General features: G+C 41.1%; 2 protein-coding genes and 1 pseudogene across 3 annotated transcripts; 2 read left to right on the top strand and 1 right to left on the bottom strand.

Moving 5' to 3' along the window:
- The first annotated feature begins 673 nt into the window (after positions 1 to 673).
- LOC139632068 (olfactory receptor 11A1-like) lies at positions 674 to 16405 on the top strand. Of its 2 annotated transcripts, none has more exons than XM_071496810.1 (2): positions 674 to 772; positions 6458 to 16405. In XM_071496810.1, the coding sequence occupies exon 2, from the start codon at positions 7719 to 7721 to the stop codon at positions 8640 to 8642; it is 924 nt and encodes a 307-aa protein (XP_071352911.1). In that variant the 5' UTR covers positions 674 to 772; positions 6458 to 7718; the 3' UTR covers positions 8643 to 16405. The 2 variants fall into 2 exon arrangements, 1 of the variants encoding a protein (XP_071352911.1); XR_011693496.1 differs by lacking the exon at positions 674 to 772 and having other exon boundaries at positions 5939 to 9847; positions 9971 to 16405.
- LOC139632066 (olfactory receptor 4B13-like) lies at positions 4128 to 5768 on the bottom strand. Its single transcript, XM_071496808.1, has one exon. It carries the CDS (start codon positions 5052 to 5054, stop codon positions 4128 to 4130), a length of 927 nt encoding a protein of 308 aa, XP_071352909.1. The 5' UTR covers positions 5055 to 5768.
- Positions 16406 to 17597: 1192 nt separating the features above from the next.
- On the top strand, positions 17598 to 22060 carry LOC139631968 (olfactory receptor 5F1-like; annotated as a pseudogene).
- The last annotated feature ends 5520 nt before the right edge of the window (positions 22061 to 27580 follow it).

Consider the following 27580-nt stretch of genomic DNA (forward strand, 5'->3'; position numbering starts at 1 on the left):
GCCGTAACGACACGTGATGTTACGCATTTCCCCTTCTCGCTGCGTATGCGTACCAGTTATGTGCACCCCTGGTTATATGGAGGCATGGGAGGGACAACTGGGGCCTTTCTGGGTAGAGTACATATAAAAACAGTGGCTGCACATTGGGTATCCACATCCACAAAGGACTTTGGACAGGATCTTCTCTACACTATCAAAGGTACAGATGTCAGGTGATATGGCCTTTGATTCCAGCAAGTTTACAGTCTGTTGTGAGCTGCCCAAGTGCACTCTTAGATAGTGAAACTTAGTTCAGGGAGTCATCCCCTCTCTCACGAGTAACAATTAGTTTCCCAGAAAAAAAAAGCAAGGAAATATTGAACCATAGTGCAAATACTTTATTGGTTAACAGAGCGCAATAAAAACAAAGCTAGGGAAAAACTCAAGAAAACCAGTCAATACCTGCAAAACCATCACAAAATGCATAATAAAAAGGCACTACAACTGAAAATTACAACAGTCAGGCAGTAATCAAAGACCCTCCCTCCACAGAGCGAGTAAGACAGCAGAGCTTCCGCAGCCACATATGCCAACATTTGTTGGCCCACTGGCACCGACTGGGCTTCCTGTCTCCACATTTATACCTCCCACTGATTGAGATGGGAAGCAGCTGCGCACCTTTCAGTACTCCACTGGAGGAGTGGTGACACCTGGAGCAGGAGAGGGATGCAACAAAAAAAGAACTAGGGCCGTGTGATGGCTGCAGCAGCCTCACAATGAATCAGCAGTAACGGTAGTAACTCTTTACTAGATTTAATTAATATTGTTTTTTTGCACTTTAAATACATATTTAAATAATAATCAGACACAGGTTTTATTTAATAACATTTATATTTTTATTAACAGATTTTGACAGGAGGATTCTGTTTGGTGTACACACTTTCAGTTAACTTTATGTAAATTTTTGTTATATTTTCATTAATCTCAGTCATTTTATTTTTCAGTAAATTAATTCAGTCTTTCTTGAGCTTACCGGCTCCTGGAGCTGCTGCAGAGGGCCAGGTTCAGAGACAAAAAGATGACGTTAGTTAATGTTAAGTTGGAAGCACTCCTGACATGTTTTGATTTGTCTTGATTTGATTTGGTTATTATTTAGAGTATATGACCTTGGTTACCCCTTTTTGTGTCTAGTGGTTTTTGATCACCCACTATATATACGTGCACAGAATGTGTGTGTCCTTTGTCTCAGTTAGGTGGGTCAGGTTGTGTGGTTTAGTTTTGTTATGTAGTGCTTAAGTTTAATTCTGTTATGTTGACCTCTTTATGGGCCCAGAGATATTTTTGAGCACCTTTGTTATTCTTCTTTTGGGTTTGTGTGAAAAAATTTTTTTTTTTTTTTTGGCCAACTATCGGCTTGTGTCTCTTCTACCTACCAACTCAGTCCGTAACAGGCCGTAACACCCTCCAAGCCTGAAGTCATGGTACTCTGCTGGAAAACAGTGGATTTCTCACTCTGGGTTGGATTGTGTTGCTGCCCCAACTGAAGGAGTAAAAGTAATGACAGGCACATTGTCAGCAGTAATGCAGACACCTTGTGTTATGATGGTCATGATTGTTGGGTAGTGCAAAAGAATGAGATATCCAATACAAGCAGCCAAAAAGAGTTTTCTTCCTAAGTTGTCTGGGTTCAGCCTCAGAGAAATAGTGAGATCAAGGGCATCTGAAAGGAACTTTAGTAACTCTAGGAGAACCACTGCTTCATTGTGTCGAAATGAATTACTTGAGCTAGTTTGGCATCTAATAAGGATGCTTTCAAGGCACTCACCTCTGGAGGTTTTCCGGGCATGTCAATCTGGCAGTAGAACCCAGGGACACCCAGAGTATGTTGGAGGGATACATTTTCTGTCAGGCCATGGATCATTTTGCCGGAGGATGTGGCAGAAGAGGAAGATCTCTTGGCTTGCCTTGCTTAGCCTGCTGCCACCACAACCCTTAAGCAGACAAAAATGGATGGATGCCAAAGCCCTATATAAAAAGAGTCTACTGCACCAACACCGTAGTTGGTCGAGGGAGCTGGAAGTATCTCCTGGTGACGGTCTTTAGGCACTGATAGTCTGTAGAGAACCACAAGATACCATCTTTTTCTTAGACCTTCCTAGGCCTTTAGCTTTTGTCTGATGCTGTGATACCATTAACCTGATTTTCATCTCAGCTGCTTGCCGTTTAGCTAGTGCAAGACATCAGTGATGGAGGTGGAGGGATTAAGCTTTGCTTTTGTCAATAGTGTGGTTGCATTATGGTGATTATTTTGAACTCCTCCTTTCTGATGTTTGTAACACTGATGAATTTAACTAGGAAAGCTCTCATGATATGTAATTAATCTTTGCATGCACTGAGTTGGTTGGGGGCACTTTCACAACATCCCTGTATATCTGTAGTGTCCTCAACCAACCAAAATCCTCTTGAGTGATGTAGAATTAGGGGTAGGATCATATAGCAATTTTAAAAAAGTGCTGTGGCAAAATCATAGTCAATCAAGCTGACTCAAGATCTCCCAGCCAAATAATCAGTGACCCTCCTAACTCTTACCATTGCTGTTACCAGTGAAACTCAAGGGGGAATGGTGGTAGTTCCCTATTTGGAAAGCTTGACTCACCAGTACAACAAACCACCAAGGGTCTGACGCATGAGGCCTTGGCCTCATTTGGGTCATTTGGCTATTTGGGCACAGTTCTAATGGCTCTATCTGGAAAGATTGTGACTGATCATTAAGTGGCTTTGAGTGTCAGGGAAGTTATGTAATGCTGCCATCATGAGGGTGTACCTCCACAGTCCATGCAGCACCAACTGACAGTGCCCCAGTTACAAGCAAGTGTGAGCCACTAAAGAAAGACACTGTTTAGCAAAAAAAAAATTAGTTGTGTCTTCCTTCACTCCTCTCTGATAACATTAGTCTTAACTATTCAAAAACTACAGAGGTCAAGACTCAGCAGTCTGAAGACAAGGTACACAACGTAAAGGACACAAATTTAGATTTAAATTTATATGACATAGAAAGAAAACAGGATGCTACATTTTCATCAAATAATCTGGCTTTTCTCATCACCAAGATTGTTAAATTTTTAAGGACAATTTTAAGGAAAGGGTTATATTTATTGATTTATTGCTTCTTTTTCCTCTAATCATATATTAGCCTAACCAATGATTTTATGAGCCAGATTTATGAAAAATGAGTCTTCTCACAACTAAGCTTGCTACACAGCTTAAACTACATTTCACTTTAACAACATATATCTCACTTACTGTATATCTCATCAGCAATGTTAATTACATCACAAATTTCAGCTGTAGTTGTTCTGGAAAATGTGAAATTACATTGATGAACTTTACTAAACAAGAGGTATCGATAAGATATTTGGAGTGATATGGAAGAATGCAAGATGGCTAGTTTTATTATACATCCTTAGCAATTGCTAAACTCATAGTGCTATGAAAGCATCTACATCAGAAAGAAAAAGTTGTTTCAACATGTTTTCCACAACATAATTAATGAACGGGTTTCACACCAACATACAAGGAAATTCTAATGATGCAACATATTTATATTTAGGAAAAAAACTGCTTTTAATGTGCAAACCAAAGGAAATACAATGACAATGAGTATATGTTATTCAGTGTAAAGTTGCATTATTTCCTTATTCCCATTATTACAAATACTATTAAAAAGGGCAACACATGACATTACAGGTGATGTCAGCAGATTTGAAAAGGTAAGTTTGATGTGAAGGACTCAGGTGACTGAGTCTGAGAGTAATTTTGTTTTGTAAGATTGAACTAAAGACTGTAGGAACCTTTTGCTTCGGGGTTTATTTATGTACCATTATTATAATTTCTAACGTTTAAGAGATAGCACCTCTTTCTATAATAATAATTATTATGTAGATATAATAAATGGTAGATTACAATTTGCTTGGAAATGCAGTTAAAGTTGTTTGGTTGAGACATCATGTCATGGTGAAATCATTCATCTAATATGACTTCATAGGTTCACTTCTGGTCTGTAAATATCAGACACTAAACCACCACAGACAGATTTTCAGCCTGTTGGAAACACTAAAATATGTTGGACACCTGTTTACCTGAGCAGTCTACATTCCAGCAAAGACCAGGTTTTTACATATGACACGGATTTTAGACATATTCAAGCCATACATTAAAGGATTGAAGAGAGGCTGGCATGTAAGCCAATATAATGATAAAAATATTCTCACCATATTTGGTACATTGTTCATATTAAACCTGCTCTGTAATATTTCAAAGCTGGCCCCAAAAGAAAAGTTGAGCAGAGAAGCAAGGTGAGGTGTGCAGGTACTGACAGCTTTCTGTCTGGTCTGTTGACAACCAGAAAAACACACTTTAAGAATCTTCATGTAGGTGTAAACAATCAAAATTAATGGACAAATGATTGTGCCAAAAGTGGCAATGAGTCCATAAATGTTAATGACACTGGTGTCAGAGCAGGCCAGCTTGACAACAGAATAATTGTCACAATAAACTTTGTCAATGATGTTTCCACACAGCTGCAAAGGTGAACTCAAAGAAATCATGATACCACACGTAAGAATACAATATAACCATGTTGCAGCAATAAGCATGGCCACCTTGTTAAATGTCATACGTGTGTTATATTGTAGAGGGTAACAGATAGCGAGGTATCTGTCATAAGACATGACAGCTAAGTTTAAATATTCTACACCGCCATAAGAATGAACACAATAAATCTGCAGGAAACAGAAAGTAGCAGAAACAGTGTGAATGTCAGAGAGGATCTGAACCAGTAGGAATGGAAACAACCCTGTACTACCATACAGTTCATTTACAAACAGGCTGCACAGAAACAGGTACATGGGTTCATGTAAGCTCCTATTCATACAGATAACTACTATTAGCAAAAAATTTGCACAGATAATTAGAAGATACAAAGACAAGATGATAATGAAAAACACATATTTAAAATGTCCAGGGTAAAAGTAGGCAGCAAGAGTGAAATATGAAAACTGTGAGGAGTTTTTCATGATGGTTCAGTCATTAATATAGTTCACTGGATGAACTAACTCTGATCATTTTCTACATTCTCCACAAATTTGTAACAGTATACAACCTTAAATTGTGATTTCGATCACACACATAAACAGTATGCAGTCTACAGTGTATGATCCTTACCCTACATTTAATCCTTAGCCTGTTCTGCTTTTGTGATACTGTGACTAAGCTGAAACTCAACTTCTTTAAAACTTTGCCTGAGAGAGGACGCCCACAGCAGCTGATCTGACCTTGTTATTAGTGACACTTGCACATTACAGTTTGGTCTGCAGAGGGCAAAATAAAGAAGACTAAACTTAAATGAATAACTTTCATTATCATACAGTGCATCAGACCCATAGACTTTATATAAAAATATACGTAAGCGCCAGGTCTGAAAAGTGAAGCCAATGCTGAAATGCCTTAAACTGCAACTTATCTCATTAAATACTCAGTCAATAAATTTTTTCCACAGCTCATTTTGGTGTCATTGTCTAAATTCATTCCTCCTGATCATTGTTCTAATTGTCCATCGGAAAATTGTTCTATAATTAATTTGATATCAGTTCTTAAAGATTTGGGGGCGTGCCTGTATGATTGACATCCCTGGCAGTTATTTTCTAGTTATTTTTAGGTTGAGGAGGACAGTTTAGCTGTTAGTTATTTACTTTTAATTAGTTTTCAGTCCACCGTGATTATGGCTTGTTCCTCAGGACTAAAAGAGTGGAGGGATCCTGACATCCAGTTTAGGTAAGTTAATGTTTATTTTCTGAATGTCCTACTATTTCAATGTGTATGAAGCTCCCTTAACGTTATTGCGTTTTTAATACGTGTTTTAACCAGCGAACGCAAGACAGTTACCATCACAGTTAGTGTCAGAGTTTATGAATCACAGATGCACTTTGCTAACAAAACTAGCTGATAACTTGTTAGCTATGCTAACAGTAACTGGTCTCACTGGGCCAGTAACCTGAGTTAACCACAGAATGTGAGGCTATAAGCCGGCTAAAAATATACATTTAATTAACTTAAGTCAACGACGTTTGTTTTGTATTTCTGACACATGAAACCCAGTTTAAGAGGACTGTGTTTGTGTCCTGTGCTGCATTAATGTAACTTAATAAAATGTTCAGGGTACTTATATGTCTTTAAAACTGTAATGTTAACTTTTATGTTATCGTGTGGTAGTCCTGAATACTGCTGTATCTGTGAGGTCGTACAAGTGAAGAAAAGTTGTAGATAAGTCTTTGTATCTGTCTGGTGGAGACGTCTACTGATGCTAACATGAGGTAATAAGTTTGCTACATTTTGTGAACAGGTCCTGCTGCTTGTTGCCTGCTAATTCTTACATAGATTAACTATTTGTCTGTGCTTATGTGCTTTTGCATGTTTTTAGCCATCAACCTGCCAGAGACTGAGAGACTGAAGCTCAGGTAGATGCACATGAGGAGTAAGAACTGGAGGAGTTGGAGGAGGATCAGTTCTTCACAAATAAGGGTAGGCATATAAAGTTTTTATGCTCAAACATGCTCTACACAGTAGGGTTTATAAATTTATTAATACTTGGTGGTAAATGTGAATGGTGGGAGCGTGATGCCCTGAGACGTTCTGCTGCAAAACACTGGGTCCAGGCATCCATGTGGACGTCAATTTGACATGTGCCACCTACCTGAACACTGTCACACACCACTCCATGGCAATGATACAACCAGATTACATTTGCCTCTTTCAGCTGGGTAATGCTCTCCACCACACTGCAGAAATTTCAAAAAGATTTCAGGGTGTTGACCTGGCCTCCAAATTCCTCAATCCCATCAAACATCTGCAGGACGGGGCACATGCAACTGGGCATCCTCTGATGTCTCATAGAGTCCATGGTTTGGCAGGTGGGAACTGTTTTGGTGGCACATGAAGGACCATCCATCCATCCGTCCATCCATCCATTTTCTGCTGCTGCTCACTCATGAACCAGACCCAGAAATACTTGAACTCATTCACTTGGGCCAGAAACCCCATTCCAACACAATGAGAGCAACCAACTGTTTCCAGATGAGAACCATGTTCTCAGGCATGGAGATGCTGACCCTCATCCCAGCCCCATGTCAGTCTGCTGTTGTGGGCGTTACCTGACGTGAAAGGTTAAAAGCAGCAGATGCAGAGTTTGAGCTCAGTGAGGAGGGACTCTCAGGTGAATGTTAGGATCCACGTAGTGTGTGTTGTTTTTATTTCAGAACAAATTGTTGAATAAATGGTAAGGCTATGTTTGGGGAATTCATTTATTCTAAGTAACCTGACGTGTGTTATGTGTTAAAGCAGCTGGTCTGCCATCAGCAAAAAAACCCCCAAAAAACTGATATTATTCCACACTGTTTAATATATATTGTGTTTCATGTCTTTGCAGCTCTTCACTGAAGCTGTACAGTGACTGAAATATTCAAATCACCCTTTACACCAAATGGACTTTATGAACATTTTCATGTGCAGTGTGACGTGTGACACTTTAAAAACAGATTACTGTAGATTTGACTGACAGACTGTACATGTGTATGAGTTTATACTGAACCAGTGTATCTGTGGGGTTTAGAAAATTTCAATTAAAATGTAAACCAATCTGTAAAATAATTATTACAACTGTTTTACTCTTCAGACAGAGGATCATGACAAACTCTACACGTGTTTCATATTTCACCCTCGCTGCCTACTTTGACCTCGGGGCTCTTCAGTACTTATATTTCATGATTATAATGTCTCTATATGTTTTTATAGTCTGTGCCAATGTTTTGCTGATTGTGGTTATCTGTATGAATAGGAGCTTACATGAACCCATGTACCTGTTTCTGTGCAGCCTGTTTGTAAATGAACTGTATGGTAGTACAGGGTTGTTTCCATTCCTACTGGTTCAGATCCTGTCTGACATTCACACTGTTTCTGTGCCTTTTTGTTTCCTGCAGATTTATTGTGTGTACACATATGCAAGTATACAATTTAGTAATTTATCCATCATGTCTTATGACAGATACCTCGCTATCTGTTGTCCTCTGCAATATAACACACGTATGACCTCTAACAAGGTGGCCATGCTGATCGCTCTGACATGGTTTTACCCTTTTCTTGCGATTTTTATTTTGATATCTCTGAGTGTTCCCTTACAGCTGTGTGGGAACATCATTAACAAAGTTTACTGTGACAACTACTCTATTGTCAAACTGGCCTGCTCTGACACAACTGTCAACAATGTTTATGGAATATTTTACACTTTTACAACAGTTGTTCTTGTAATTTTAATTCTCTACACCTACATGAAGATCCTGAAAGTGTGTTTCTCTGGTTGTAAACAGACCAGACAGAAAGCTGTCAGTACCTGCACACCTCACCTTGCTTCTCTCATAAACTTTTCTTGTGGTTGTTTCTTTGAAATTGTACAGAATAGATTGGATATGAAGCATGTGCCCATTGTGTTGCGCATTTTTTTATCCTTATACTGGCTCACATGTCAGCCGCTCTTTAACCCTGTGATGTATGGACTGAATATAACCAAAATCCGCATTTCATGTAAAAGTGTTATCTTTGGTAAATTGTAAACTCTTAATGTTTGTAATTTATATAATGTTGTCGGTTTCCATGTATTAACTGCCCTCGTGCTCCAGCTGTCGTCTCTGTAAAGACATGTGTCACACAGCTGTTCATTCTGGAGGTAACTTCCAGCCTCCAGTTTGTCCATTTGTCTCTGATAAAGGTTTTGTCTGAACTGAGGCTGTAGAACAGAGGGTGTCACGTGTTCAGTTTGTAAAGACCAAATGTGTCTGAGTGACTAATGATAAATGTTTAATTATACTCAGCTTCAATATTATGAGAATATGTGAAAAAATGATGACAGTGATGCTTCTGTCTGTGCTTATGAAATGTGAATATCACCAGATTTATATAAATATATAAATGAAAGGTCTGGTTTGAATCTTTGAAAGACTAAATGTTTTTAATTCTCCCATTATTTCCATTTAATCTTGTTGGGCATGCTATGTGAAACTACTAGAACAACTCTGATTAAAGGCCTTTAAAGTGGTAAAGAGTCTACGTTGTCATAATGAACATTATTTTGCACACACCTTATCTTAATGGTTCTGCATCCAAAGTGTCTTGATATGAAACAACTGAAAAATTAGGACAAAGGCGTACACGTGTCGTGCACGGTGTTGGTTGGCTATCAGGAGCTCAGCTTCTTGCTTAAAGATAGAGAAAGTTGTCCTGGAGAAGACTAACCAGTTGTGAGAGTTAGCTGTTGCAAACATTAGTAAACAAGACAACAATACTGACTGTGACAACCCCGGGGGTCCTCTTGGTTTGGTTGGCCGAGAGTAACCTGTCTGTTAGGTAGCTGATTGGTAGATCTGGAACACCTGTGGCACCCAGTGTATTCCAGGATATATAATGCCAGGGACATACTCAATACGTGGTGTGTGTGTCGTGACTGTCATTGCTGATCTATGGAAAAACGTGTGTAAGTGCTGTTGTATCTGTGTTAAGATAATCGTTCATAATTTCATGTAGTTAAATAATTTAGATAAAATGTTAAATAAGTACATTCATGTGTGTTAAAAACATTAATTTCATAACGTATTTAATAAGTTTGTTTCTATCGGTGCTGTTGTGTTTCGGCCCGGAACCAATGTTTATTACTTGTGTGCCGCCACAGCATGACTTAATCAATGCAGCACCGTGATGCTAGACTGCTAAGCATGGCCGAAAGCGTGTCAAGAACCTCTCTTCATGACCAGCGGCTAACAAGGTATTTTTCTTTGTGTTAGTGATGCATTTTGTTTATGTTTACACAACGCAACATTTATGATTTTATTTACTTCGTGTACAATCTTTGTTGTGAGCTGATATATTTGCATATTTGTATTAACAGTTCTCACGGCATGATGGCATGAATGCACAAGGTATAAGGGAATAAATGCAAAAGGCATAACGACATGAACGATGAAGAAGAAACAAAAATAAATGCCAGTAAGAACACAACCGTGTGTGTGTCGTGACGAGAGCTACAGTGAGAACTCGCCTGCTCAACACGGGTAGGAGAGATGAAAGGAACAACACCGCGACGAGCATCCAGTGCTTCCAGCAGATCTAGCGCATCCGCCGCATTCGGCGCAACAGAGAAGTGAAGCCCATAAACATTGTTGGCGTAGCAACAAGAAGCAATGGGGATTAGACTGTGTCGAAAGTGCAACTTTTCAAGGTAAAGCCAGCAAGTGCTCCGCCTGTTTTCAAGTCAAAGTGGTGAGAGAAGTGGCTCAACATTAAAGCTGCAATCAAGGACTCAGGTCTATTTACCTTGCAAACTATATTTAACCTACATGTTTTGGGATGAATCTGATGTGAAGTTATTGTTGATGATTGTCAAAAGGGTTAAAGGTAGAAAGTGATATCATTCTAAGTGAAGATTAAGAATTGTGTATTCTGTGTTTTATTACCACAAAGGTTAAAGGGACATTATAAGTTGAAATTAAAAGTGTGAAAATCTATAGGTTATGTTTATGGGAAGTAATCAAGTTTAAAGGGATCTGCTTATGTGAAACTTCATATACCCGATGCATTAGTGGGATAATTCATTTTTTTTATATATTCCCTCTTTGATTAAGGTTCATACCTAGAAATTTGTGTTTGAATATTTGTTCAAATATTTTCACTTGTTCTATTTGAAGCAACTTTAGGTTTGATAAGTTGCTAATGCTAAAACAGTTTTGATGCCATTTGTATTTAGAAATTGAGTTAAGCAGACTCACATGGTTTGCATTCAGACATTTAAACTTACCTTGCATGAACACATAGTCCCATAGAAATCCAAGTCAATACATCACATAGTCATTCAAGTTATCTCAAAATGTCTGACACAAGCACTAAAGCCTGCCATAAAAATACAGGATCACCTGCTGAACGTGAAGCCACAAGTGAATCAGCAGAAGTAGAAAAGCCACGAAGAAGTGAAAGAGTTCAAACCCTAACAGAAAAGGGAAAGGAACTTGAAGAAGAAAAGCTAAAGACCTTACAACGTTGATTCAAAGGCATCTACAAGAAGTGGAGGTATCACGCAAGAGTAGGCAAGGAAACATTGTCTTACACAGCCTCAGAAGATGACTTAAAGGAGCTTATTGAGTTGCGCAGAGTGCAATCACCTGAACCAGATATACGACGTAAAGTTGACATGTGTATCACTTTCAGATCACATTATTTTCAGGGTACAAAGACAACTGTCAGGACATTCAGAGGAGGAAGAGGAAGAACCTTGGCCTGATCATGGATCAATCCTAAAGTCCACAAGTTCTCAATCAAGGTCAAAGCATAGTTTTGCTAGCTCTAATATCCTCTCAGTCAAAACAAACGAAGCCATAGCTGAAGCTGCAGCTGCTCAAGAAATTCTAGCAGTGTTAGATGAACAAGAAAAGGAAACAACAGAACTACAAAGACTAGAGGCTGAAGATAAAGAACGACTGGCACAGTTTGAATCTGAGAAGCTAGCCAGACAACAAGCAATTCAAGAAAGGCGCAGAAAGCTTGATCACCTAGAAGAAGTAAAGAAGTTTAATGCTGCAAGAGCTCAAGCAAAGGTCTATGATCAAGCTGGAAACTGTGGAACACTTAACCTACTGAATGATGTTGAATCAGCAGTAGAATTTAAAGATCCATTATTCATTCCTCAGTCTCAACCAGTCATACCCCCAACCCTTCATGCTTCAAGTCCACCTTTCATTCCACAATCTCAACCAGTCATAACTCAAGCTCTACATGCCTCAAGTCCCCCATTTGTTCCCCAGTTCCCACCAAATACAAATCAAGCTCGCTCCTCAGCCCTGCAGCCCATATCACAGGTTCCAGTGACTCAACCACACATGTTACAAGTGCAGAATAGCTCCGACGTTACTTTGATCAGTGCACTAGCAGAAGCTATCAGTGCTAGTCGTCTCCCAACACCAGAGCCTGCAGTCTTTACTGGAGATCCTTTGAAGTTTAATGATTGGCGACTGTCATTTGTAACATTAATTGACAAGAAAAACATTCCCAAGAACGAAAAATTGTATTACCTAAGACAGTATCTAGGTGGCGCTGCAAAGAAGGCTGTGGAAGGATTTTTCCTACTAGGCACAGAGGAAGCATATGACTCAGCCTGGCAACTTTTGGAAAAACGCTTTGGAGACCCATTCATAATAGGGAAGTCCTTCAGAGATAAGTTGCATGGATGGCCAAAAATAAGCTCCAAAGATGGCTCTGAGTTAAGAGAATTTGCAGACTAGTTGGGACCGCAAGGTGATGGAAAGCAAACTAGCAAATGCCAGATACCCATCATTCAAAGAGTTGGTTGACTTCCTGTCAAAGGAAGCAGATCTTGCTTGTGATCCCATCTCATCCATTCAAGCAGTCAAGAGGATAGATGGTGAAACACAAAGGCAACACCGTGGTCAAACTATTCAAGCAAAGACACTGTCCACAAACACAGCACAACACAATATTCCATTGTGTGACTTCTGCAAAAGAACAGGACATGTCCTTGCCAACTGTAGGAAGTTCTGTGAAAAGACAGTTCAAGATTGTGTCAAGTTTGTGCAGACAGAAAAGCTTTGCTTCGGGTGCTTGAAGACAGGTCATCACTCAAGAAGCTGTGACAACAGAAGTACATGTGAGAGATGTCAGAAAAAACATCCAACATGTTTACATGTTGACAAGTTTTCAGTACGTCAAACATTCGCATCTCCAAAGGGAGACAACAACTTAAAGGACAAAGCAGTCACCAAAGAAACAGTTTCAATAGAGTCATGCAAGCAGGCCTAAGCACACAGACATCCTCAATTGTGCCGGTCTGGGTTTCCATAACTCCATAACTCAGCCTGATCAAGAAATTCTGGTTTATGCTCTACTAGACACACAGAGCGATACAACTTTCATTCTGGATGAAGTAGCTCATGACCTTGACACAAGGAAGGAGAATGTTTGGTTGCGGCTGTCTACGATGTCTAACAGGTCAACAGACATACCTTGTCAAAAACTGACAAACTTGCAGGTTAGAGGATATAACCTAGACAAAAGAATCCCACTGCCATCACTTTTCACAAGAGAGTTCATTCCAGCAGACAGGGAGCATATTCCAACTTCCCAGACAGCTCAAAGGTGGCCTCACTTAGAACAACTAGTAGACAAAATCCCACCACCATTAGACTGTAAAGTAGGCCTTCTAATTGGTTATAACTGTCAGCAAGCCCTACTTCCTAGGGAGATCCTGTCTGGTGAAGAAAACTATCCCTATGCTCAGCGCACAGATCTTGGCTGGAGCATCATCGGTTGCTTTAGTGCAACAAGCGATTGCAGTGATGCAATAGGAATAAGCCACAGTGTCATAGTGCATCAAGTGACACCAATCACACAACCTTCATTAGCATTAAGAAGAGAAGTGCACTTTGTATGCAAAACTCATGTCAAGGAAATCAATCCAACAGGGCCCTTCAATCTGATTTCACACAACACATCACAGATGACATACTGGTTTCACACGAAGACTTTCTCTTTTTGTCCAAAGTGAAGGAAGGTATCAGGCAGAAGGAAGATGGCCACTTTGAACTCCCACTTCCTTTCAAGACAGACAAACCTGATCTTCCAGACAACAAACTGTGTGCGGTTCACAGACTCTCCGCTTTGGAACGACGGCTAAGGAAGAATGAACAGTATTACAGGATTATGTCCATTTCATGAATGACATAATCACTCGAGGAGATGCTGAGAAAGTTCCACAAGCTGAACTTGAGAACCAACCGGCCTGGTACATTCCGCACCACGGAGTTTATCATCCCCATAAACCCGGGAAAATCCGTGTGGTTTTCGACTGTTCAGCTCGCTTTAAAGACACCTCTCTAAATGATAATCTCTTAACTGGACCAGATCTAACTAACACACTAACACGTCCTATGCAGATTCAGAAAAGAGCCAATAGCCGTAATGTGTGACGTAGAGAGGATGTTTCACCAGTTTCATGTGGCAAAGGAACATCAAGACTACCCGAGGTACCTCTGGTGGGACAACGGTGATCTGGATTCCAAACCCTCAGTGTACTGAATGAAGGTGCACCTTTTTGGGGCAGCTTCATCCCCTGGTTGCTCCAACTTCGGATTTAAACTTCTGGCATCTCAGGGTCTTGGAAAGTTCAGTGAAGAGTCCATCAAGTTCATACAACAAAGCTTTAATGTAGATGATGGCTTAATAAGTGTAAACTCACCAGCTGAAGCCACACACCTGATTGAGGAGTCAAGAGCTTTGTGCAGAACAGGAAATCTTCGGCTGCACAAATTGGTATCCAATAACAATACCACCTGAAGAATGTGTGCAAACTAAAGATCTAGACATGGCCCTCGGAGAACCTCATATTGAGCGAGTACTTGGGGTTCAGTGGTGTGTTGAAGTAGATGAATTTCAGTTCAGGGTTGTGGTGAAGGAGAACCCACTGACAAGAAGAGGGGTTCTCTCGACTGTTGCATCTGTTTATGACCCTTTAGGGTTTGTAGCTCCTTTCATTCTAGTTGGCAAACAGATCCTTCAGGAGCTATGCAGAGACAAAGTGAGCTTGAGATAAAGGATCTGCAAGAGTATTACTGGACTGACTCAAAGGTGGTTCTTGGTTATGTGAACAACGACGCTAAGAGATTTCACACATTCGTTGCTAACCGGATTCAGCGCATAAGATCCAACACTAACCCTGAACAGTGGCGACATGTTAGCTCTGAAAATAACCCAGCCGATTGCGCCTCAAGGGGACTAAGTGGGGTTCAGCTGAAAGAGTCTAATTGGCTGCGAGGACCGGACTTTCTGTGGCAGCAGCATCTTCCACCTCAAGAGGAGATGGTGGGAGCAATCGAAACCACTGATCCTGAGCTTCACAAATCTTATGTTCAGGCAGTAAAAACAAAAGAAGAAAGATCAGTGGTGAATCGTCTCACTAAATTCTCTGAGGCTGTGAAAGCTGTTGCTAGGCTTAAGAGATTCATCAGAGAGTTTAAAGGCTTTCAGCCAAGAACAAATGAAGCAACAAATCTTGAAGAACGAAGAGAAGCAGAAATCTTTATTATCAGGTTGGTGCAAGAAGAAGCTTTCGCTGAAAATATACAAAAATTAAAGCTCCAGAAAGAATACCCCCTGAGCAACCACAACAAGTTACATCAGTTGAATGCTTTCTTAGGTGAAAACAACATTCTCAGGGTGGGAGGACGCCTGTCCAAAGCAGCTTTACACCATGACGTGACGCCCCCTGCAATACTTCCAAAGAAATCTCCTGTGTCAAGCATTATCACGAGTGGGTCTTTCACCAAGGAAGAGGTATGACAATGAACGAGTTGCGTGCAAATGGGATATGGATAATAGGATGTGGAAACGTGGTTTCCTCACACATTTACAGATGTGTAACATGTAGGAGATACAGAAGGACGACTGAGGTTCAGCTAATGGCAGATCTGCCAGAAGAGAGAACTGAGACATCTCCTTTCACTTATTGTGGTCTTGATTGTTTTGGCCCTTTCATTGTAAAGGAAGGAAGAAAAGAGTTAAAACGATATGGATTGTTATTTACCTGTTTGTGCTGCAGAGCAGTGCATATAGAGTTACCAGATGACTTAACAACAGATGCTTTCATGAACGCACTAAGAACATTCATATCCATCAGAGGACCTGTGCGTCAACTGAGATGTGATCAGGGAACAAATTTTGTAGGTGCCAGGAGAGTGTTTTCTGAGCTACTAAAGGGAATGGATCAAGAACAGCAAAGAAAGATTGGCTGTGAATTTGTAATGAATGTTCCATCAGCGAGTCATATGGGCGGCATTTGGGAACATCAAATCCGAACGATTCGAAGCATCCTGACAGTCATGCTCGACAAATCTGCAAGCAGACTCGACACTACAACTTTGAGGACATTTCTATATGAAACAATGGCTATAATCAACAGTAGGCCACTGAGTGTCGAACATCTTCACGATCCAACAGGTCCAGGTATTTAATAAGTTTGTTTCTATCGGTGCTGTTGTGTTTCAGCCCGGAACCAATGTTTATTACTTGTGTGCCGCCACGGCATGACTTAATCAATGCAGCACTGTGATGCTAGACTGCTAAGCATGGCCGAAAGCGTGTCAAGAACCTCTCTTCGTGACCAGCGGCTAACAAGGTATTTTTCTTTCTGTTAGTGATGCATTTTGTTTATGTTTACACAACGCAACATTTATGATTTTATTTACTTCGTGTACAATCTTTGTTGTGAGCTGATATATTTGCATATTTGTATTAACAGTTCTCACGGTATGATGGCATGAATGCACAAGGCATAAGGGAATAAATGCAAAAGGCATAACGACATGAACGATGAAGAAGAAACAAAAATAAATGCCAGTAAGAACAGAACCGTGTGTGTGTCGTGACGAGAGCTACAACGTGTGTGTTTATATGGGCTGTGTGTCTGCTCTGTCGCTGTTCCTGCCAGCTCCATCTGTTTACACAGATTTTGCAGGATACTTGAATGTTGGATTTCTCTTAATTTTTGATTAATTTCTGATTTATTTTTGACAGATAATGTCTTAGAAACACCACTGTCTCCACATGCCACATTACTTTTCACTCTATATATGCTTCCTCTTGGAAATATTATTAGGAAGCACCAGATACATTTTAATTGTTATGCAGTTATGCAAGCTTCAGGTGTGCCTTAAGGACATTTGACCAGGTTGTCCTTTACTTCACATATAAAGCAAGTCTCTAAGACAGCCTTCTTCCACCTGCGCAACATTGCAAAAATCAGACCTATTCTGTGTCTAAAGAATGCTGAAAAGCTAGTTCATGCATTTGTTACCTCAAGACTGGATTACTGTAATTCTTTATTGTCAGGATGTCCCAAAAATTCAGTAAAAAGAATCCAACTGATCCAAAATGCTGCAGCAAGAGTACTGACAGGAACTAGGAAACGAAATCACATCTCTCCTGTGTTAGCTTCTCTGCATTGGCTCCCTGTAAAATCCAGGATAGAATTTAAAATCCTCCTCCTCACCTACAAAGCCATTAATGGTCAGGCACCTTAAAGAGCTTATAGTTCCCTCTTTCACCAATAGGACATTTCGCTCTCTAAATGCAGGTCTACTTGTGGTTGCCAGAGTTTGTAAGAACAGAATGGGGGGCAGAGCCTTCAGCTATCAGGCTCCTCTCCTGTGGAACCAGCTCCCAGTGTGGGTTCGGGAGGCAGACACCCTCTCTACCTTTAAGATCAGGCTTAAAACTGTCCTCTTTGATAAAGTCCTCATTCTGCAGGTATCTCTGCCTTTGGAGCAGCAGGATCCAGATCCACCACTACTCATCATTACTATTAACCACTGTTATCTGTCATTATTATTGATAACACCATTACCTATACAGCTGTTCCTGCTCTCTCTCTCTCTCTCTCTCTCTCTCTCTCTCTCTCTCTCTCTCTCTCTCTCTCTCTCTCTCTCCTCCCCCACCCCCTCTTTCTCCTCTTAAACCCAACCCTGAGCCCCCAACCCTGAGCCCAGTTCTGTTGGAAGTTTCTTCCTGTCAAAGGGAGTTTTTCCTTGCCCCTCTCGCTGAGTGCTGCTCTTTGTGGGTTTTTCTCTGTAACAAAGTAAGGTCTCGACCTGACCCTGTAAAGAGCCTTGAGATAATGTATATTATGATTTGGCGCTGTTCAAATAAAATTGAATTGATTCGAATTGAATTGAACATGCAGGTGCTGAAATGGATTAAAAAAATACATTTATATTTTTTCATGTCCATGACATGTTCAGATTCAGCCTAGACAGAGTGACTATAGTGTCAGTTTTGTGTAATGCTGATGGTATGATGTCAAAATGACATCAACAGGTCTTTTCTCTGTCTGTTTTTTGCTGCAAGACGTGCGTGTCACATGTGAAAAATAGGTGAGACACCAAACTTCTAGATTGTGCTATGCAGCCATGACGCACAGGCAGTGTGTCTGCTCTAATCCGTCATGGGAGCACCAAGTCCTGGCTGCAGACTAACCATGCTCTCTTTCTGCTCTCTCTCTGCAGGCACACCACAGTATGGGTTTGGATTGAGTTACCTTAGTTCAGTCCTTATGTTAGTTCTGCACCTTATAACACCCACACTTAGGCTCCTCACTCATGCTACACACTGCTGACTTCACTGATTTTCACACCATGTTGTGAAAATATAATTAATAAAAATACTCTTTACTGACTGTTTACCATACTGTTTTCTCCTTCTTGTGTGGTTTATTATGGGTCATAATTCTGACCCATAATAAACACTCGTCATGCAGAAATAGAGCAAAGGCCGCATCTGCCATCGTGCCTTTCAACTCTCTGAGGTCTCTCCACCTTAGTTGGGCTGTCCATTACGACAAATTGTGGTTGGCTGCCGCAGCAGTGGGCAAGTGTGAAGTGCACTGCCACATCACTGGAAAGCCTCATGGTAACATGGCTCTTCACCTGATCACAGCACTTCTTTTTCTTCTGATCTTCTCCTCTTTGGCTGTTCCTCGGCCATCTTGACATCCATCTTTTTTTTTGTTTTGTTTTTTTTTTTTTTGTTATGACTTTAAAATGTCAACCTCTTGTGGTCAAAATTTGTTTACAAAAAAAACCAAAACAAAAAACATCACTTGCCTTTCAAGGCTACACACAGACTTTTTTTGTTTGTTTGTTTGTCTTTTTGACCTCTCCGATAATTGAGGGTGGGTGTCCCTGAGTTAAACAGCTTAAAGCAGAAGTAGTTTCAGCTCAGTTGGTCAGGACTCACTGTGACTGCAGCAGGAAAGCAGGTGAATGCTGGGATTCACTCAATGTCATAACTGTGTTCAGAGGGAAATTGTGTTGGGACCTGTAACCTGTACAGAGGGAAATTGTGTTGGGAACAAAAACGATCATGATCAACTCTCTAAGTTTTCATATTTCACCCTGGCTGCCTACATTGACCCTGGAATTTTTCAGTACTTGTATTTTATCATTATTTTGTCTTTAAATGTTTTTATAGTCCGTGGCAATGTTTTGCTGATCATGGTTATCTGTGTGAACAGGAGCTTACATGAACCCATGTACCTGTTTCTGTGCAGCCTGTTTGCAAATGAACTGTATGGTAGTACAGGGTTGTTTCCATTCCTACTGGTTCAGATCCTCTCTGACATTCACACTGTTTATTTCTCTTGTTGCTTCCTGCAGATTTTTTGTTTGTACATTTATGTAAATGTACAATTTTATTATTTTGCAGTGATGTCTTATGACAGATACCTCGCCATTTGTTATCCTCTACAGTATAACACACACGACATTTAAAAAGGTAGCCCTGTTGATCACTCTAACATGGTTATTTCCTCTTCTTGCAATTGTTGCAAATCATTGAACGCTTCTCTGCAGCTGTGTGGGAACATCATTGACAGAATATACTGTGACAACTACTCTGTTGTGAAATTGTCCTGCTCTGACACAACAGTCAATAATGTCTATGGTCTCGTTTACACTTTCACTGTATTAATTGGTCTCACAATAATAATCCTTTACACTTATATAAAGATCCTTAAAGTGTGTTTCTCTGGTTCTAAGCAGACCAGAAAGAAAGCTGCCAGTACCTGCACACCTCACCTTGCTTCTCTGCTCAATTTTTCTTTTGGTTGTTTCTTTGAAATGTTACAGAGCAGGTTTGATATGAGCACTGCTCCCATTATGCTGCGCATTGTTTTATCATTATACTTCATCACTTGCCAGCCGCTCTTCAACCTTGTACTGTATGGACTAAATTTGACAAAAATCTGCATCATATGTTAGTCTTTTTTTCTGTAAAATGTAATGTACTAATACTGAAACCCAAATAGTTTATTTTATCTACCTCAGTAACATGTTTCAAATCTGAAAAATCAAAGCTTTGACAATAGCATCTAATGTGGGTTATAAATGTGAAAATAAGATTAAAAAATTAATATCTAAAGATTGGTTTGAATCTTTGGATATTTGAGTGGAAAAATGTCGATTTTGTTTTTGAAGTTTGTTTAAAAAATGAGAAACGTTGTGCTTAAAAAAAGTTGAAAATAAATCATACAAAGATGCAAGAAGTAGTAACATTAAAAACGTATACAATACATATAATAGAGCACTATATTCAACTAGATTTGATATTCACTGCTTGTAGCTGAAGTAAAATCCACATATAGTTTATATGTGATCATGAAAAATCACAAAACATCAGTAACTGTTACATCCGTAACAATATACTGTATTTCATCAGTCCTGTGGCCTACACAGTTTTTGAGATATTAGCAATTTTATTCACTCCTCATTATTTATACGGGTGGCCTCATCATGTTTGATATTTAAAAAAAAACATGGCAAGCGAACCTCACAGTTTGATGACACTCCCCCTGGGGAGAACCCTGCTGGTTGCGTTGCTGTGCACAGACTCTGTAAATGTTCATAGTTCCAGTAAGGACTGGTGAGTCCAGAGAGTGTACTGGCTGTCCTTCCTTGGACCACTTTAGGTTCTGACCACTGCGTACTGGAAACACCCCTCTACATCTGCCTTTAGTGCTACAGTAAATTTGGCTCCTGTCAAAGTCATTCACATCCTCCTGCTTCCAACACATCAACCTCAAGAACTGATTGTTCACTTGCTGCCTGATATTTCCCACCCTCTGACAGTGGCCTCTGACAGCTGTATTGGTGAAGCAAAACAAAGACATAAAAACTTTGTTATGAATAAAAATTTATTTTTTGAAGTTACTACAGTTGTAATATTTACTCATTCAATTTTTGTTAAAGGCAAAATGCAACATGGTAGCTGTAAAAAATATGGTTTACAGATAATATGTATATTTAAAAATGAAGTTTCCCTCTTTCCTCTGAATGACAAATGTATTGAACTACAGTTTAAAAAAAATAAAAAGTCTTCTGTTCGGAGGGAGATGGGGAGGAAATAGGAGGCAGTTGAACAGGGCAAGAAAATCGTGCATTTTTAATTTGGTTATCACATATATCATATCATATCATCATCTTTCAAATGTGTGCAGCTTCCCCACTTGAAAGGGACTGATCCACCCACCTACTGGATTCCACTCAATGACAAACTTTCCCCTTTTTTCTTCCTTTTATTTTAGAAGTTTCAGCACATCACGTTAACAGTTCAGTTCATTCAGGCCCCGTTCCATAAGTCACAGGTCATTTTTTTTGTTAGTCATTGGGTGAAAACCTTTGAATAGAAAAAAATGCCAGTTCGACTCCCGACCAGCCCCTTTCCCCTTTCTCTGCCCCTTCCTGTCACTCTCTACTGTCCTGTCGAATAAAGGCAAAAATGCCCCCAAAAAAATCTTTTTAAAAAAAAGAGATAATAAATAAGAAAAATATACAATAAACACTTTCACTGCCTTCTCGTAATTACATGATTTGTTTCTTCACGTTCTTGTAAATAAATCAATATTTTTCATTACTCTCAGCTCAGTATCATTATCAATATTTTGTTGCATTTCAACCTAAACATTTTACCTTTAAGCATTGCCTATTGCCTATTTATTAATGAATCCGCATTTCCAACAACCCCTTTTTATTGTGAGCCTTAAAGTTTTCCAACTTCAAAAAAATTTAACCTAAGTGACTTTTTTCTTTTTCTTTTTTTTTTTTGTGTTCTGTCCCAATGTCATTGGCAAGCAGTATGAGTGGTCTGGATGCCTTATGTTGTTGGGGCAGATTTACTCTGCGAAGGAGGAGTGTGGGATACTCTTCCTGTCACATACGAATGGGGGAAGGAGGGCGGACAGAGCCCCCCACCCCCCTGCCGAGAAGCCAAGCCCGGGGGGATGGAGAACAGCAGGCCCCCCGCCCAGCCCTAAACCCAATCCCCCAAATTCGTCGGTAGGGCCCAGAGCATCCCAGAAATGCCCTGATCACCCATCGTGGCCCCTAACCATCGCAGCATGGCCTAGCTCCCCACCCGGAGGGGCACAGTCAGTTGCCCAGGATGGGACATCCAGACCCACCGACGAACATGGAGCCGGTCCAGCCAAGCAGGTCGACCCGCACACCCCACCCCCCCAGCATCCCCCCAGACCCGGGGGCACAACTGCCCCAAAGCACCACAGCAGGCACGGGCAGTCACAGTCCCCCCCAGATGCGAGCGCCCTCCCCAGGCCTCAGCCCCAAGACCCACCCACACCAGTGCAGCAGCACAGACAGAGCCCAAGGGCCCCCACGCCCCTGACTTCCAGTTCAGGAGGATTGTTTACTTCACCATGGTTAGGACTGTGAGAAGCATGCAAGATTTGTTTGTGTCCATATTAATGTTAGTGAGGTCACCAAGCAGGCAAAGTGAGGGGGAGACAGGGATGGGATGTCCAAGGTGCGTCAATCGGTCTTCACAAATCCTTTGCCAGAAATTGCTGTGCCAAAAAGCACGCAGATAGTTATCTGGTGTATTATTCTTGCAGCTAATACATCTGTTAGTATTTCTGATACCCATCTGGAACATCCTTTGTCCTGTATAGTGTGCTCTGTGGAGAATTTTGTACTGTATCAGCTGCAGATTGGAGTTTTGAGTCATGCTGAAGGTGTCTGAGCAAATTTGTATCCAGTAATTGGAGCCTGGGTTGATGAGTAAGTCTTTTTCCCATTTGAGAGTTGGGAGCGAGAGAGTTGGCTCTAATTCGGCTAAATATAAATAAATTCTAGAGAGTAGTTTTTGGGATGGGAGTTTTAAAAAGTTTGCTATTGTTGGTGGGAGTCCTAGGTCTAATTGCTTGAGTTTAAACCTATCTTGAATGATGGATTTAAGCTGAAGATATTCTTGGTATCTGTTTTTGTCAATGCTGTTCTACCATTTTATCAAATGGGATCATACAATTGTCTTGGAGAATATGTTCTAGGCATCTTATTCCTTTATTATACCATGTTGTAAAGTTTATTGTTTTTTTATTTTGCAGGATGTCAGGATTGTTCCAGATGGGTGAGAGTTTGCACAGGACCAGTGAAGACCCATTCATTTTAAGAAATTCCCACCAGGCCATCAGTGATGTGCTGATATTGATGCTCTTAAAGCAGGGACATTGTTTGATGATGGGGCTAATAAAGGTCTTGGATTTGGATGGTGTTACAGAAAGTCTGTTCAATGTCCAGCCAAGTATGATCAATTTGACTTTGTGTAGTCCATATATTGTTATATGGATATATAGGATATATTGTAGTCTATTGGCAAGAAAGTAATTATATAAATTTGGAAGCTCCAGCCCACCTCGATTTTTGGGTTTTTGTAAGGTTTTATGGCTTATTCGTGGTGGCTTAGATTTCCATAAAAATTTGGATATTATGGAGTCCAGTGATTTGAACCAAGCCTTCGGAGCATGAGTCAGGACCATTGAGAAAATGTAGTTGATTTTTGGCAAGATCATCATTTTGATTATTGCTACTCTTCCCATAAGTGATATCTTTTTTAAGTAGGGGAATGTGATTTAACCGTGTCAGGTCTGATAGCTTGGTGGAAATGTTGATGCCCAGGTATCTGATGTTTGCACCAGGTTGTAGTGGAATAGTTGTTTCAGAAAAAAGTTGTCCACTCTTTTTGGAAGAATTCAATAAACTCCACGTCCATAAATAATGATGTGTTCAATCTCCCGTGTCTAATTGGAGGTGTGCATACTTTCCTGATGACTGTCATAGTGACTGGTAGATGATAGCTGATTGTGACAGGGTCAATTTGTGTATCAGATATATCCTTCATGAAAGAGTTGCTGGTTAGGAAAAAGTCTGAACAGGAGTAAGAGTGGTGGACTGGTGAGAAGAAGTTGTATTCTTTGAGCATGGGGTGACAAGAGCGCCAAGCATTGCACAGACCAAAATCGTTCATATATTGTTTTATTGTTTCAGATGATTGGCAGTTACGGTAACTAGCTGCTCTACTAAGTCGGTCAAATTCTGGGTTAAGTACCAAGTTGAAGTCCCCTCCCACGATAAGTGCTGTGTCTGAGTGTGCTGAAATTGCAGTGAAGAAGCGGTGAAAGAAGGATGGGTCATTGCCATTTGGACCATATATATTGGCGATACATATCTCTTTGTTATTTATTGATATGTTGATAATTATGAATCTTCCCTCTGGGTCTGTGATGGTATCCTTACATAAGAAATGTATTATTTTATTAATTAAAATTGCTACTCCTCTTTGTTTTGAATTATAGTTAGCTAAGTATACATGAGGAAACTGTGATGAACTAAGTGTATGATGTCCTATTTTGGATATGTGTGTTTCCAGCAGTAAGACAATGTCTGCCTGTAATGTTGTTAGATGTTCAAAAACCTTAAGTCTTTTTGTTTGTGAGCTAATTCCACGCACATTCCAAGTAACAAAGCGTAATGAATTCATGCTAAACTAACTTTTGGCTATTGAATATAATCTAAAGTTTGAATGGAGAGGTGTGTGTGCGTGTGTGTGCGTGTGTATACCTGAGTGTGTACGTGTTGAATGTGTTGGGTAGCTTTCATGTAGAGTGTTTTTAAGCATCGGTGTTATCACAACAACAGTAATAATCACAACAGTAAAACTTATGAGTTTGCATATGAGATGGGAGGTAGCAAGGGGAACTAGGTATTCCAACATTAGCAGACTACATCAATGTGGGGCGTGCTCTAGTAGCCTATATTAAATGCCCAAATCTTCAGTTTTGTTTATTATGCTACATTGTATTACCTTAGTCGGGGATTGCCTTTTAAGAAGAGGTGACTTCGGTAGAGCCAAGGAGTGATTTCCTGGTCGCAAAAGTTTATCGACTGTGATCACGGCCCGGGATCCCTTGGCGATGAACTTTCTCCTGATGGGAAACAGGGATTTGCAGCGTGTAGTATCTGAAGTTCAATATGTTATGTGAATTTATGGGTTTGTTATGTTTAGCTAGGTGTCCCCTGGTCAAAAAGATTTAAGGGCCTTAATGTAGCAGGACGCAGTCATTGGCCCAGTGATGTCACTCAGGAGGCGGCCCCAGCCAATTGCGGTGGGTGAATGCCGCATAAAAGGCGGGCATAGAACACCTGTCTGTAGTGTTCTTGCCGGAGGCTGGGCTCCGTCATTTCCTGGTGTCCGTCACTTCCGCCTCTCTGGTAGCAGGTGAGCTGTTGGCTGCGGCTGCATTTCTCTCCACGTTGTCCCATCCAGTGCTAATTTTAGTTATATTGTGTTAGAAGCTCGCTTGGGTGTTGCTGCTGGCTGCATGCTGCTCACCGTAGCTCACAGCTTCTTGCAGCTCTGTACGTCGCTCGCTGCTCGCTGCCGGTAGGTGAACTTTCTGTTTCACGTGCCTTCCCCTGTGGCGTTGCACCTGTAGTGACCTGTGTGTGTTTACAGGTCGCTCGTGTATAGCGCCGACCCTCCGCTCTGTGCTGTGTGGGCCGGGACTGCCTGACCGGGTAAGGATGTCTATGTAGCGGCTCAGCGCCGGCTAATCTACCGCTGAACCACTGCTGCTTTGTCTCACTGGAGCTTCCTGGCGGTCAGACACCGCTTGCTGCAGACTGACTGCTGCCTATTACTACTTCGCTGTTTGCCTGAGCTCCCACTGTCGCCATGGCCAACTCGGCCCCTGCTCGCCTTGCCTGGCTTTGGCTGTTTGGTTGGCTGGGTGTTTCTGGTGCAGCCCGTTGCTGCCTGGGCGTACCTGTGGCTCAGCAACGCTGTCGCTTTTGTTCATCCAGCCACTTCTTAGAGTGTGTCTGTGTGTGTGTGTGGGGGGGGGAACAGTGTGGGAATTTATTTTAATTTTGTTTTCTGTCATCTTGTGTGTGTGTGTGTGTGTGCCCGCGTGTGCGCGTTTAATTGTTGGTTGTTGTATGTTCTTTATTATTAATTTTTCTTTTCTTTTTGTAACCCCTAGATTGGATTAGTTGGTAGCTTTAAGTTTATTTGTAGCTATTTCTTTGAGGTATTGTGGGTTGTAATTAATTTGCGATCTTGTATATTTTGAGTCAGCAAATTGGTTTGCTATTGTGCCTAATTATTATAGATTCTGTATATTTAAGTTCTTTATTCATTTCTTTTCTTTTGTTATTATTTTTGTTTTCTTGTGTTCCTAAACTGTCTCTCTCTGGTCTCCCCCCCTTCAGGTGCTGAGCCTACGGTGGTGGACTGGTGTCCGGTGGTGGTGTCCCTTGTTTGTGCTGTGTCTCCACTGGTTTGAGTTTTTCACTTTATTCTTATTTTGTTGCACGTGTGGTGTTCCTGGTATCCCCTTTTTGTTGACCCATCCGTCACTGGTAGGTCTCAGCCCTGATTGGTCCCCCTTTTTAACTTCACCCGTGAATGATTCATTTAAACCAGAGTTTTAAACAAAGTGATTGTGATTAATAAAATAATATTTTGTACTTTTCAATTGCCGTCTCTGCCTCGCTTTGTTAGTGGACCTGAGTGCCTCCTCGAGAGTTAGTTCCCTAAAGTCCCTGGGTGAAATTCCCAGGGTGGCGTTGTCTGGCAACCATTATTTAATTAACACTACTCTAACTTTTAAACTAACTAATCCACCTCCTCGCGCCGCCACAATCTGGCGTTGTCGGCAGGATTTACAATTTGAGAGCAGGTTTTGGTTTGTTTTCCCCCTTTTCTGAAAAAAAAACAAAACAAACTGTGGCTGTTTTATTATTTGGTGTCTGACTTGTGTTTCTTTTCTTTCTTCCGAGGCAAAGCAGCAGCTGGTCTGGTGGACCTGTAACGGGCCTATTTCCCCTTTCCCTGGTTTCACCTTCACGGTAGGGAGAGTCTTAGTGGGTTCAGATTTCGCAATGGAGTCAGAATTACAGGAACTGAGGGAGTTCGTCGCTCAACTGAGAGCAGATAATGAGAGGCTGAGACAGGAACAGGTTGCGGCCGTGCCTGGCCCTAGTACAGCACCCTCAGTCTTGCTCCCACCCGTTGCACCTCCCACTACCAGTGCTCCTTCAATGGAGAGACTGATTTTTGTGCCACGAGATAGAAAATGTCCCACCTTTAGGGGAAAGTCAGGTATGGGGTTAGCCGAGTGGCTGGAGGAGGTGCAAGCCTGTATGAGAGCACGCCATTTGTCTGCATCCGATCAGGCATTCTTCTTATTTAACCATTTAGAGGGGGAGGCACGTGAGGAAATAAAGTACCGCCCCAGTGAGGAGCGTTCAGACCCAGCCAAGATCATCGAGGTGTTACAGGAGTTATATGGGTGCGCAGAATCGTATGTAGCCTTACAAGAGGCCTTTTTCTCCTGACGGCAGCACGAGGGAGAGACTAGAGTTTTCACTTGCGTTGATGGGCCTCATGGCATCTGTGAAGCAGCGTGCACCCAGCGGCATACCCAACTCCGAGGTTTTGTTACGTGACCAGTTTGTGGAGCACGTGCTGGATGGGTCACTTCGTCGTGAGTTGAAGCAGTTTGTGCGCAGGCAGCCTACTGCTACCTTACTGGAGGCTAGGAGTGAAGCGATCAGGTGGGAACGAGAGGGCTTACCTGGAGGTGTTAGGGGTC

Source organism: Trachinotus anak, unplaced genomic scaffold, assembly GCF_046630095.1.
Source record: "Trachinotus anak isolate AG129_WGS33_773 ecotype Australia unplaced genomic scaffold, CSIRO_AGI_Tana_v1 ptg000014l, whole genome shotgun sequence".
Taxonomy (NCBI): Eukaryota; Metazoa; Chordata; class Actinopteri; order Carangiformes; family Carangidae; genus Trachinotus; species Trachinotus anak.

What these genes read in the sequence shown, in the direction of transcription:
- LOC139632068 (XM_071496810.1), top strand. Translation starts at nt 7,719, where the DNA reads ATGACAAACTCTACACGTGTTTCATATTTCACCCTCGCTGCCTACTTT.
- LOC139632066 (XM_071496808.1), bottom strand. Translation starts at nt 5,054, where the DNA reads ATGAAAAACTCCTCACAGTTTTCATATTTCACTCTTGCTGCCTACTTT.